At 44.6% G+C, this 13165-nt stretch overlaps 1 protein-coding gene across 1 annotated transcript in view; it reads left to right on the forward strand.

Annotated features, from left to right (window-relative positions):
* OMA1 (OMA1 zinc metallopeptidase) overlaps positions 1–13165 on the forward strand; it is a 78000-nt gene that overhangs the window by 17757 nt on the left and 47078 nt on the right. The window contains exons 7-8 of the mRNA XM_004607303.2: positions 4603–4731; positions 8530–8604. Coding sequence (XP_004607360.2) covers positions 4603–4731; positions 8530–8604 — 204 coding nt within the window. The remainder of the gene's footprint in view (positions 1–4602; positions 4732–8529; positions 8605–13165) is intronic.

Raw genomic sequence — 13165 nt, forward strand, 5'->3', positions numbered from 1 at the left:
CACTGCATTAAACTTATCTTTAGATATTACTACTCAAACCATCTACTTAAAATAAAACCTTTTGGATACCTGTGTATGGAAATAATGGAAATTTATAGCTTCCAGTTTCCTGGTGATAAATACTATACTTATAATTTTTTTGTCTTTAAAAAATTATTAAAGCACCAATGATTACAATACTTATAATTTTGCTAACTTGTATAAATGATTCATATTTAATGTATTAGGTCATGTAAAATTTTCTTTTTTGGTTTTTGTTTTTTTGGGTCACACCCGATAATGCTTAGGGGTTCCTTCTGGCTCTGCACTTAGGAATTAGTCCTGGCAGTGTTCCGGGGACCATATGGTATTCCAGGGATTGAACCCAGGTTGGCTGCATGCAAGACAATTACCCTACCCTCTGTACTATCACTCCGGCCAGCCCTCAGAATTTTTACTTAAATTTCCAGAAACTGGGCATGTGGATCCATAGCAGAACATACACCTTACGTGTGTGAGACCCTAGATTCCACCTCTGGTAGCACTTGTATCACCTGTCATCCCATTGATCTTTGATTTGCTCGAGCGGGCGCCAGTAACATCTCCATTCATCCCTGTCATGTGCTAGTTTAGCCCAGTGGTTTCTGCTTGCTCCAGGAACACAAAGAGCCTCAAACTGTTCGTTCGGGATTTTGACGAAGAAGTCTGACCAACTCATAGGTGGGTGGCCATGTAGTCTTTTGACGTCCCATGGAATCCAGTCAGTGACAGCTCTAGTCCAGCGATTGTCTCTAAATCTCATTACGTGTCCATCCCATCTGATTTTCAACGCCTTGGCAAATGAGACAGCGTCCCTGATTCTTGATCGGAACTCTGGATTCCTTCTCTCACTTGAGTGAAACATGACACTCCAGGCATAGCTCTTTTGATTCCTCTTTGGGGTACTCGAATAGCATGTTCTCATCCTGTTTTCTTAGGGCCCAGGCTCTGAGGCGTATATTAGTGCAGGAAGAAGGGTGGAGTCGAAAAGATGTGCCCGGAGCCGGAGGTTCTTCATCCTCTTAACCACTTCTTCAATGCTCTTGAAGGTGTTCCACGCTGCTTTCTTCCTCTTGCACTGTAGTGGCCCCAAGTCGTTCCTCATGTTGAATTATTGACCCAGGTACACATAGCAACTGCATTCAGAGATGTTTGTTCCCTTGGGAGCAAATGGCACGTCAGGGACTAGTTCGTTTTTCATGAGCATCGTCTTGGTGAGATTTAGCTGCAGTCCGACCTTTCCACACTCACAGTCGAAGTTGGCCAGCATTTGTGCCACTTGGTTAATGTTTGGTGTTATTAGAATGATGTCATCAGCGAAGTGAAGATGGTGTAGTTGCCGATCATCTATCTACACTCCCACTCCTTCCCATTCCAGTCCTTGCATGATGTTCTCGAGGATGGTACTGAAGAGTTTTGAAATGTGAAAAGAGTTGTGAAATGGTATCGCCCTGCTGAATGGTATCGCCCTGGCTCTTTATGTCAATGATCACTTCCTTGTAGAATGGTGAGATCCTGGTGGTGAATCCGTAGTACAGCTCTCGGAGGATCTTGATGTACTAAGTTTGAACGCCCTGTTTGGCTAGGGCTTCGATGACCGCTTCAGTCTCAACAGAATCGAAGGCCTTCTTTAAATCAATGAACGTTAGACAGAGCGGCATTTTGAACACTTGCAAAGCTTCAATGAACTTGGTCACTGTGTGGATACGGTCGATTGTGCTGAATCCTATTCAGAACCTGGCTTGCTCAAATGGTTGTCCTTTGTCTAGTGTTCTGCCTATTCTATTCAGGATGACTCGAGTGAACAACTTGTAGACGATGGACAACAGGCATATTGGGCGATAGTTGCTGATGTCGTGGATGTCTCCCTTCTTGTACAACAAAACGGTCCTGCTGGTTTTCCATTGGGACGGAACCTTGCTTTTGGACAGGTTGCATGTGAAGAGCTGAGCCAATGTATTGATGAGTACTGGTGGCAGATTCTTGAAGTGTTCGGATCTGACCTTGTCTGGATCGGGTGCTATATGCGTCTTTACCTACGATCCCATTTGGAATTTTGGGACAACAGTGACGTCGGTCAGGTAAAACCATCAATTGAGTTTGATGTGGTCAATTTCGTTGTGGAACTGTCCACTGGGAGACTCCCATGTCCAACGTTAGATTCGGCCTTCTGGAACTGTGAGTTACCATGAATGGTCTTGGTCAAGATGATGAACTCAGACAGTCTCTCACCCTGTTCGTTCCATTGTAGGCCATGGGTTCCAATGTGGAGTTCTTCAGGCAACCTTCTCGGTCCTATCTTGACATTAAAATCACCAACAATGATCTTGTAGAAGGTGTGGTCTTCTTTATAGAACTTCTCCAGCTCCATGTGGAGCTTCTCAATTTCTTCTTCATCGTAGTTGGATGTTGGTGCATAGATGACAAAGATAGAAACTGCCGGCAGTGAGCCACATCTGTTCAAGCGTAATCATCTGATTCGGGTTGTTAGGCATTCGAATGAATCAATGCTCATGACCAAGTTCCTGTTGACAAGATCACCGATGCCACCAACGCCTCTGTTGTTGCATGTTCCGAGGAACACTTCTTCTCCAGTGTCAAAAATGGCGTGATGTGATTGATGCCTTCTCGTCTCGATCAGACCAATGATGTCATACTTGGGCTTAAGCGCTTGCACCATCAGGTCCTCCATGGATGCTTCCCATGCCAATGTAAAAGTCATTTTAGCATTGAAAGTCATTTTAGTCCTTCTTCGTTTTGGCAGTCTAGTTCGTCACTGAGATTTTATCAGCCCCTCCTTGCTCATGCTTCTTAATGCTGCCATACTGGGGGCTCTTCCAGTGTCGGGGAATGAGACCCATTGTTGTTACTGTTTTTGGCATATCGAATACGCCACGCGTAGCTTGCCAGGGTCTGCCATGTGGGCGGGATACTCTTGGTAGCTTGCCAGGCTCTCTGAGAGGGATGGAGGCTTTTAGGGCAGTCTCTAATCACCCTTACAGGTGTTCCCATGGTTCACAGCATATTTGAACCCCATCAAATATGGTAATTATGGAAAATGGGTATTAGTGTTTTATGATGTGTCACATTACATTACATTACATGACTAGAGCTGTTGGGCTAGAGCTGTTACAGACTGGATTCCACGGGACGTCAGAGGACCTCGTGGCCGCCCTCCAACTAGATGGTCAGATTTCTTCGTCAAATCTCTGAATGAACGATTTGAGCCTCTTTCTGTTCTGGAGCGAGCAGGTATCATTCGGCTACACTAGCTCGTGACAGGGACAAATGGAGATGTTACTGGCGCCCGCTCGAGCAAATCGAAGATCAACAGGACTACAAGTAATACAAGTGAAGTGATGATATGTCACATGGCCACTTTGCGGTTGCATGGTCCAGAAAGCAGCCTGGAGCATGGCAGTGGCTGGGTAGTGGACGTAATGGAGGTCGGCTGATGAGTATTTTATCTGGCATCGGTAGGGTGGGTCACCTGGCTGTAATCCCTGGGGTGCCAGAGATGGGGGAAGCAGGCAGAGTATCTCTGTTTCCGGGTCCCGTTGAGCCTGGAGTCCAAGGTCACAAAGTTCTGCTTTACCTGGTTCCGTGGGGTTTCACTCATGTGTGAGGCTCAGCCCGAGTGTCCAGAAAGCATCTTCGAGCGTGGCGGTGGCTGCGTAATGGAGGTTTGAACATAAATACGAATAAGAATAAATGCAATAAAAAAAATTTTCAGTGCTGAGAGCTAGTAGAGCAAATACAGCACTTGCCATGCATGCACGTGACCTGGATTTGATCCCGGCACCACATATGGTCCCCTGAACTCTGCCAGGCGTGACCCTGGAATAGAGAGCCAAGAGTAAGCCCTTAACACAGCCAGGTGTGACCCCGAAACAAACAAAAGCAAACACATGCAGTATTTCTCTATCATTTCTCCTGCTTCATATGCTATGCAGATTTAGTCTCTACCTCAAAGTACAAGTAAACTTATTGATCGATTGATTGGTTTTTGATTTCTGGTGATGTCTGGGGGGAATCTTGTGGTACCAGGGATCAATTCCAGTCTCTGGATTGCAAAAGCATGTGTACTAGCCCTTTGAGCCATCTCTCTAGCCCCAGCTGTTTCATTTCTGTAAAGCTTTCAGTTTATCTAAAACTAAAATTTCCATTAGCCTTGAGTCCTTTTGCTTTCATTAATACCTTAGGGGATTGGGACAACTCAACCCCTCTCTGTTTTAGTTTCTTTATCTATGAAATAGGGATAATTGTACCAGTTTCACAAAATTGCACTGCTTGTTAGGACCAAAAAAATTTAGGTTAATGAGCCTGTCATTGTAACTGAATAATGTAAGGGCTTTGTGTTAGTTGAATGAAGAAATGAATGAACAGAGTTGTAAGAAGGGGATGGGAAAACAGAAGGGGAAAGGTGAAAGCACGTGGAAGAAGAACTTGTAAACTTGGGTTAAAAAGGTTGGGTAAGATACGTGTAGTTATTTAATGTGATTATACATGATGAACTTAAAAAAATGTAAGCATATCCTGTCTCATTGTATTAAAAGTAATTTTCATTATTTTGATTGTTCTCAGGCAGAAAAGGCTAGCTTGGTTCATTTGTTGGATTTCCTAGGTCTGATTTTCCTTACAATGACGTGGGCCATTTGTCCTCAAGATAGTTTGGCACTTTTGGGCCAGTGGATACAGTCTAAACTAAAGGAGGTAAGTCCCAGCCCGTAACTGGGGTTTGTGATGGCCTCTGTGCAGGTACTTTAACTGTTACTGTGGGGCAACGAATAGCCAGAGATGTTTCTTACACGTTACTGTGAAATTTAGAGTATTCTTTTTAGGTGATAATTCTTTTTTTTTTTTTCATTTCCTTTTTTGGGTCACACCCGAAGATGTACAGGGGTTACTCCTGGCTCTGGAATTACTCCTGGCAGTGCTTGGGGGACCATATGGGATACTGGGAATCGAACCCGGGTCGGCTGTGTGCAAGGCAAATGCCCTACCCCTTTGCTATCACTCCAGCCCCAGAGGTTATAATTCTTGGTAGCAAATATACAATGAGAAAAGTCTGCATTTCAAATGATGAAAAAGGACAAAGGTTTGAGATGTTGTTACTGGTCTTACAGGGAAAATACCAGAAGATCATACCCAAACCTTCCTTTCCTCTGTCAGCGGCCTTAGAATTGTCACTTTTGAGTCTTGATGGGCTGTGTAGTAAGTGGGTAGAGTCTTTGCCCACCTTTGTGGGTGGAGGGAGGGAGGAAAAGAGAGAGAGAGAGAGAGAGAGAGAGAGAGAGAGTATGTTTTTTTACAGTGTGTGTGTGTGTGTGTGTGTGTTTTACAAGAAGAGAGAGAGTGTGTGTGTTTTACTGTGTGTGTGTGTGTGTGTGTGTTTGTGTGTTTTACAGGGGAATCAGACCCAGGGCCTCTCAATGCAAAATAAATGCTTTACCACTGAGCTACATCCCCAGCCAACTTTTATGGGCCCAGGGTTGACTGAGGCTGTTTTATCAGTTTCATATCCTTATTCCCAGGTGCATTAGCATTGTTCAGGAAATATTGTAAGGATTGTCTAAGGTGTTTCATTTACTTTTATTTTCAGTGCTTATGTGTAATGGAAATCTCCTAACACTTACTGAGTCGTTCATTTTGTTCTCAAAGCACAGCGCTGCTGAAAGCAGGTCTTGTAGTCTTGTTAATTACTTTGTTAACTATGATTAATTATTTTATTTTACATCTTTCTTCAAATATTTTCTCTTGTCCTGGGAGGTTTGGTTATTTAGGAACAATCTGTTATTTGTTTATTTAATGATTTGTGCAGCACCCATCAGAGTGCCATCTGGGTGCTGTTTAAATCTAATGTGTAAAGTTCTTGGAGACAAATGGCTTTTGAAATTGGATAGCGGAGTCTCTTTGTTATTCAGTGCTGCCATCTCATTTGGCTTTGCTTTTATTGAAATAAACGTCCTTAAAGGAAAAGAGAAAGATTGATTATTGCTTGCAGTCTCATATTTTGAATTTTATTTTTGTCACTGACGTGCATCTAAGTCCAAGGAGTTAACTTAGAAGTCCCACCACACATCCTCACATAGCTTTTTTTCTATAGAGGAATCAAGTTGAGTCATAAGAAAAGTAATTTCTAGCTGTCTACCTTGAACTGTATAATGATTCCTGCTATGGTGATATAATTCTTCAGTTTGATGATTAAACTGAAAATAGAGGAGGGATTTCTTCTTTCTCTTAAATCAAGCCCCCGACTCCTTGATAAGGGGTAATTTTGTTGATCAGGAAATGCTTCTCTCTAGAAATCTTGTTTTTCTTGTTTGGAAAGCAGAGGGGAGCACTGAAAGATCCTGGAAAGGGGGGAATTGTTTCCATTTATTTGCCTGAGAAAGGAAGGGTGGAGAAGGGTCTCTTAGCTTTGGGGAGCTGTCTGTTTATACATTTAGATCTGTGGGCATAATGTAGCCACCTTCATTGAATGTTGCTAGCTAGAGTTCTGAGTAATGATTGTAGTCGCTAATGTTTATGTGTACTTACCATTCAGTAGGCACTGGGATAAACATTCTAGATTTAATGATGTGCAGGGGTTAAGGAGAAAGGTTTTAATGAGATGGAATCGAATTTGAACGTAGATTTTGCTAGATCTCCGTTCCTAAGAACCTGGGCGTCTTCACCTTTGTGGAGCCCCGTGTGTTTCTGAAACGGGGCAATAATGCTTTCTGACTCCTCGGCATCACAGTGTCTTTCATGGGCTACACTAGCGAGCGCAGGATGAGCAGTGGACACCGGGTCTTTCTGTGGACACTGCCCTTCTGGTCTCTGCAAGCTGAAAGGCAGTTGCCATCTCCCTCTCCCCCCAAGAGCAACAGTGAAAAACAGATCCTGATATTTCCTGATATTCCCGGCAAGTGGTAGAGGCAGCGCTGTGTGTGGTGGTGGTGGAAACTGCACCGCTGATTCCGAGCGTGTGTGTAGCAAAGGAAGCCTCTAAGTAGGTGCTCACTGCATCCTCTCTTGCCTGGAGAGCTCCACTTTACATGGACGATGCTCTGGGCTCAGGGCTGTTCACTGTGTAGCTCACAGTCGTAGGTCTCAGCATTTGGCTCTGAACCTGTTTCTCTCTCTTTTTTTCTTTCTTTGTGGCCCTGGGGATCAAACTTTGCGCCTCACACGTGGAGGTGTGTGCCGTGTTGCTGAGTGATCCCCCTGTCCTGTTTTTCTCCTCTGCCGAAGTTTTCAGTCTGTTAGGCTCTGGGTGGCTAGTTGGGACACTGCAGACTGCTCAGGGCGAGAGAAGACTGTATTGGGCTTCCGGCACCTTCAGCCGACCGAGGGGAGGAGGGAGACGCCTTGCCCAGCCCCATCCCATGATTCAGATGGATTCTTTTTCCAGCCACCGTGGACATGGAGCTATCACTGAAAAATTGCTTCCCACATTTAATAATTGGTCTTTTCTCAAAAGTCCTGCCTATTGAACCATCTCCTACAAAGTTTTAGCACTTACTGAAAATTAGAATTTAACTGGGATGCATTCACATAAATACAAATAATTAGGGAAATGAAAGTTACGATATCTATTTGTATTTTTTTTTATTGAAGTTGGAAGAAAATTTCATTTTCTTAACCAATCAATACTGTGAAAAGGAAGGGAATTAAGAAAATTAATCAAAGGAAGACCGTTCTGCCGGATGGTTAATTTTGTACCTGAAATAAATCCTCCAGCAGTGTTGGTGGCTATTAGATTGCTATATTTTTTTCCCCGGTTTTCTTTTAAAACTGCAAGACCATGATGTTCCTCGGCCATATTAAAAGTCTGCATCAATAAGCTTTCTTAGGGAATCCTCACGGTAGGTGGAGATTTTAATTGGAAAAAAGAGAACTCTCCCTCGGTATGGTGCTATAGTCTCCCCACAAGTTTATAGGTATGTTTTTCTTTCAGGATTCTTTACATGTTTAAAAAAAAAAAAACCTAGTTTCTTTTAAAGTAAATATGCCTTATACTGTAGTGTTTATGGCTTTATTATTGATTATTTTTGGTCTCCGGGGCAGTGCTCAGGAGACCATGGGGTCAGGAAGACCCACGGTTCAGTATAAGAGCCTGAGGGTGCAGTGGGCCTGTGTGTGTGTGTGTGTGCTGGGGGTCGCCGGGGGCCCCCCGGCACTGCTGCTTGGCCCGAGTTCCTGTCGGGCCTGTGTTCTGGGGAAGTATCTGAGCCACCCCTACAGTCTTGCTCGGGTCTTCCTGGCCGTTCCAAGTGTGCTCGGGGGCTCTGGGCCTACACCAGCCAATGCTTACGGGACCATGAGGTGTCAGGTCAGCCGCGTGCAAGGCATCTGCCTTAAAGCCTGGGCCATCTCTCTGACCCCACCCCGTGGCTTTCTTCAAATGTCAATCAGAGGGAGTGTTTCATCCTGCATACCCTTCTGGAATGAATCATTGAAACATTCTGTTGCTCCTTTTGCTATAAGATAAACAGCTCTAATGGAGTCTTTTCTATTCCTTCCTAGTACATGTTTGATAGACCCTACAGCAGGACGTTGGAGGCAGAAGCAGATAGAATTGGACTACTGTTTGCTGCAAAGGTAAGCTGATGTTTGTTTGTCTGTCGATTGGCTTGGGGGTCATGCCGGCTCCGGGCTTACTCTTGGCTGTGCTCAGAAGCCCTAATGTGGTGCTGGGGGTCAAACTCGGGTTGGTGGTGTGCAAGGCCAGGGTCAGACTCAACTACTCCGTCGCTCCAGCCCCCAAAGGTAAGATGCTCTTAACTGGATAGTGTCCTTCCTTAGCAGAAGCGTCATGTGCGTTATCGCTCCGAGGTTTGGAGTGGGCAGGGAACAAGAGTCAGACTCTCTGCACAAGTCTTTTATGGCTTCTGGAAGCTAAGCCTGCCTTCATGTCCTTCTTACTGTGCTTTGCTGATCTGTGGGGGCTTACTGAGCAGATTCGATGACCTGAAGCCGTTTGGCTCGTTGGGGAAAAGGCCTGCCCTGTCGTTGCTGTACGACCTGGCTGGGCACACTGCGTTTTCACAGATGAACTGTCTCAGGGCCGGCTTGTACTCTGTGCCCTCCAGGTTCTCTCTCTTATGCACATTACTTCTGCTCTTGCTGTCCAGCCTTTTCTGATTAAAGTGGACCTTACACGTGGCTGCTGTCAGGCTGGTCTGGTCTGACTGGTCTTTCCAGTTTTCCCTGTTCTCCCTGGATATTGTTAGTGGCTTAACATTGCAAGTAGCACTGTCATCCCTCCCTCCCATTGTTCATAGATTTGCTCGAGTGGGCAGCAGTAACGTCTTCATTGTGAGACTTGTTGTTACTGTTTTTTGGCATATCGTATACGCCATGGGTAGCTTGCCAGGCACTGCTGTGCGGGCAGGATACTCTTGGTAGCTTGCTGGGCTCACCGAGAGGGATGATAAAATTGAACCAGGGCCGGCCATGTGCAAGGCAAATGCCCTACCCTCTGTGCTATCACTCCAGTCCAACATTACAAGTAAAACAGCATTTTTTTAAAAATCGAGTGAAAACAATGTCTCTCTATGTAGTTACATATTAAGTTCAAATTATATTTGATTTTGTGCTGAGTTTCCAGTAATTACTGGAAGTTCTGTTTAAAAATTAATCATTGAACTTCTCCTGGTAAGGTTTATGGCATTCATGGTGTTAAGTAAAGATATAACTTATAATAGCGAAAGTAGTATTTTAAAAATTATGTAAGTCTAACTAAATGAAATAACCTGTTTGTGTAGGTTAAGGCTTCCAAATATGGTCTCGGAGAGTATCATGCTAAGTGAAATGAATCAAAAAGAGAGGGACGGACCTAGAAGGACTGCACTTGTTTGTGGAATATAAAATAGCATAATACGAAACTGACACCCAAGGACAGTAGAGACAGGGCCAGGAATATTGCTCCATGGTTGGAAGCCTGCCTCATGAGCTGGGGGAGAAGGCAGCTGGGATAGAGGAGGGATCACTAAGACAGTAATGGTTGGAGGGATCGTTCGGGATGGAAAATGTGTGCTGAAAGTAGATAAAGGACCGAATGTGACAGCCTCTCAGTATCTGTATTGCAAACCATAATGCCCCAAAGTAGAGAGAGCGAATGGGGGAAATTGTCTGCCCTAGAGGCAGGAGGAGGGTTGGGATGGGATGGGGTGGGGGGGGATACTGGGGACATTGGTGATGGAAAATGTGCACTGGTGGAGGGATGGGTGTGCGATCATTGTATGACTGAAACTCAAATATGAAAGCTTTGTAACTGTATCTCATGGTGATTCGATTAAAAAAGAAATAAGGTTTCCAAATAGTGGGTCTCAGATCAGTTCTATCAACATTTTCCTATTTTCACATGTATTTCCCTTTAGCTAAGTACATTTTATATTCTGGTTAAGACACCGCTGCAATACATTATTCCTCCCTCCCTCCCTCCCTCCCTCCCTCCCTTGCTGCCCCCTGCCCTGTATGGGATGATACCTGCTGGTGCTCAGGGCTTACTCCTGGCTCTGTACTTGGGGTCACCCCTGGCAGGCTCAGATGTCAGACACTTATCAGGTGTCAGGGATTGAACCCTTGCCAGCTGCCTACCTGCTGCTCTGCTATCTCTCCACCCGCTCTCCCCCTTTTATTTTCAGGAAGCTTCCTTGTTTTATTATTTTTCCCCAGGTAATAGGAAAAAAAGCAAGATAATTTTTTAAAACTTTTTTATTGAATCACTGTGAGATAGATCCTTACAAAGCTGTTCATGATTGGGTTTCAGTCATACAGTATCCCAACACCCATCCCTCCGCCAGTGTACACTTCCCAGCACCAGTGTCCCCTGGTTCCCTCCCACCCCCCATCCTCCATCCCCTGCCTGCCTGTATGGCAGGTGCTTCTCTCTCTGTCTCTCTCTGTCTGTCTCTCTGTGTCTCTGTCTCTGTCTCTCTCTCTGTCTCTCTCTTTCCTTTTGACACTGTGATGAGGCCAGATCATTTTCCCCCCCAGTGTGGACATCTAATGGGCTAGCACTATTGTTGAAGACCCTTTTTCCTCCACTGTGCTCCCGTGTGTATTACCAGAAACATGGGCAGCTTTCTGAAAGTCTGTGTCTAGGTTCTTATTGAGTTCTGCTGGCCTGTAATTTATCTCTGAGCCACTATTGTATAGCCACAGTAGCTTTGTTATTCAGTTTGCTATCTGAGAGCTTCTGTCCTCTGATGCTCTGCAGGATTGACCTGGCTACATTTTTTTCCTTTGTATGTCTGTGTAAGTTTCAGAATTGGCTTTTCAGATTGTACGTTTGTACAGAAGCACGTGTGACTTTGGGTTGGGATGGTATACATTTACTGTGTATCTTTCGGGGGGCAGTAAATGAGTGCTACCAATGTTGAGTCTCCCAGTCCACAGAGGATGTATTTGTCCATTTATTGAAGCATTCTTTTATTACTGTCAGTGATGTATCCAAACTTTTGTGTATGTGTAGCTTCTATTTATCTTTGATTATATTTATTGCTGTTAGAACATTTCACAATATTATAAAGAATGCCATTTAAAAATAAACTTCATTTGTTTTAAAATCAACCTTCAAGGGAGCCACTGTTGTTAAATTTACTCAGTTCTAAGTAGGGTGTGATGAGGACGGTGACTATTTTTGTCTGTGTTGTTTCTTGGCTACCCCCTGCAGTGCGCAGGGCTTTCTCCTGGCCCTGTGCTCAGGGACACTGCTGGTGGGCCTGGGGGACCATCCGTGGTGCCATAGATTGAGATGCCTCACTCATGGCAAGCACCCTGCCCCCTATACTATCGCTTCCGCCCTGGATTAAATTCTGTTTTATCTTATTTAATTATTTTGGTTTTGGAGTCACACCCGACAGTGCGCAGGGGTTACTCCTGGCTCTGCACTCAGAACTAACTCTAGGGGTTCTCTGGGGACCATATGGGATGCCGGGGATCAAACCACATGCAAGGCAAGTGACCTGCCTTCTGTGCTTTCACTCCGGCCCCTCAGTTCTGCTTTAAGAAATATAAACCTATGAGGTTTTTCTATTGCTTGTGTCATTTTTCACAAGTTTCATTTTTCCAGGGACTCAGGTTCTATGTAAATTTTCACTATTGTTGGTAGAAGGTTGTTGAGAAAGCTATTTTATAATGTAGTTTCAGTGATACAACTATATACTGTAAAATAACTGTAACTTATGAATGTTTTACAATAGCTTCCATAATAACCACTTCATAATGAAAAGCTATTAAAATATGCTTCTGTTTTCTCTTTCTCTGGGACAGGGTCCCAGCAGCATTTGGGGAACTGCACTCTGGCTGCCCACCGTGGGCACAGTGCTTGGAGTTGGCGCTGCAGCGGTGGCAAGGATGGAGCCCGGTGCCTCCTCCTTGCCAGGCTGATTCTCCCCGCCCTGAGAGCCGTCTCTGCGACCCGCTTATTGTCCCTTTAGTATCTTCAGGATACCTGTGTTCCACAAGCATAGTTATTTTTTTTAAAATTTAATTTAATTTATTTTTTTTCATATATTGTTTTATTCACGTGCTCATACACAGTTGCAGAAGCATCTATGCAAAGGATTTTGGGATGCTATCTCAAAGTTGGGATATAATCATTCTTTTTTTCTGATTTTTTATTAGAGAATCACCGTGAGGTACAGTTACAAACTTATGAAACTTTCGTGTTTGCATTTCACTCATACAGTGATCGTTTACCCACCCATCCCTCCACCAGTGCCCATTCACCTACACCAATGATCCCAGCATCCCTCTCACCACCCCCACCCTATCCCCCACCACCCCACCCTGCCTCTGCGGCAGGGCATTCACTTTTGTTCTCTCTTCTTGGGGTGTTGTAGTTTGCATTAGAGGTATTGAGTGGCTTTCATGTTCATGTCTATGTCTACTTTCAGCACGAATCTTCCGACCCGACTGGGTCCTCCCAACATCCTCTACTTGGCGTTCCCTTCTCTATCTGAGCAAGCATAGTTAATTTTTTTTTTTATATAAAGTTTCATTTCAGTCACCGTGACTTACATACTGTTGGTGGTGGGGTTTCATGCATGCAGTGTTCCAGCACCTCGGTCCCCCTCCCGAGTGGCCGCTTCCCGCCACCGTTGCCCAGGTGTCCCCCGGACCCTGTCTCCCTGCCGCGGTAAGCTCAGTTCTG

This window comes from Sorex araneus, chromosome 5 (assembly GCF_027595985.1).
Source record: "Sorex araneus isolate mSorAra2 chromosome 5, mSorAra2.pri, whole genome shotgun sequence".
NCBI lineage: Eukaryota > Metazoa > Chordata > Mammalia > Eulipotyphla > Soricidae > Sorex > Sorex araneus.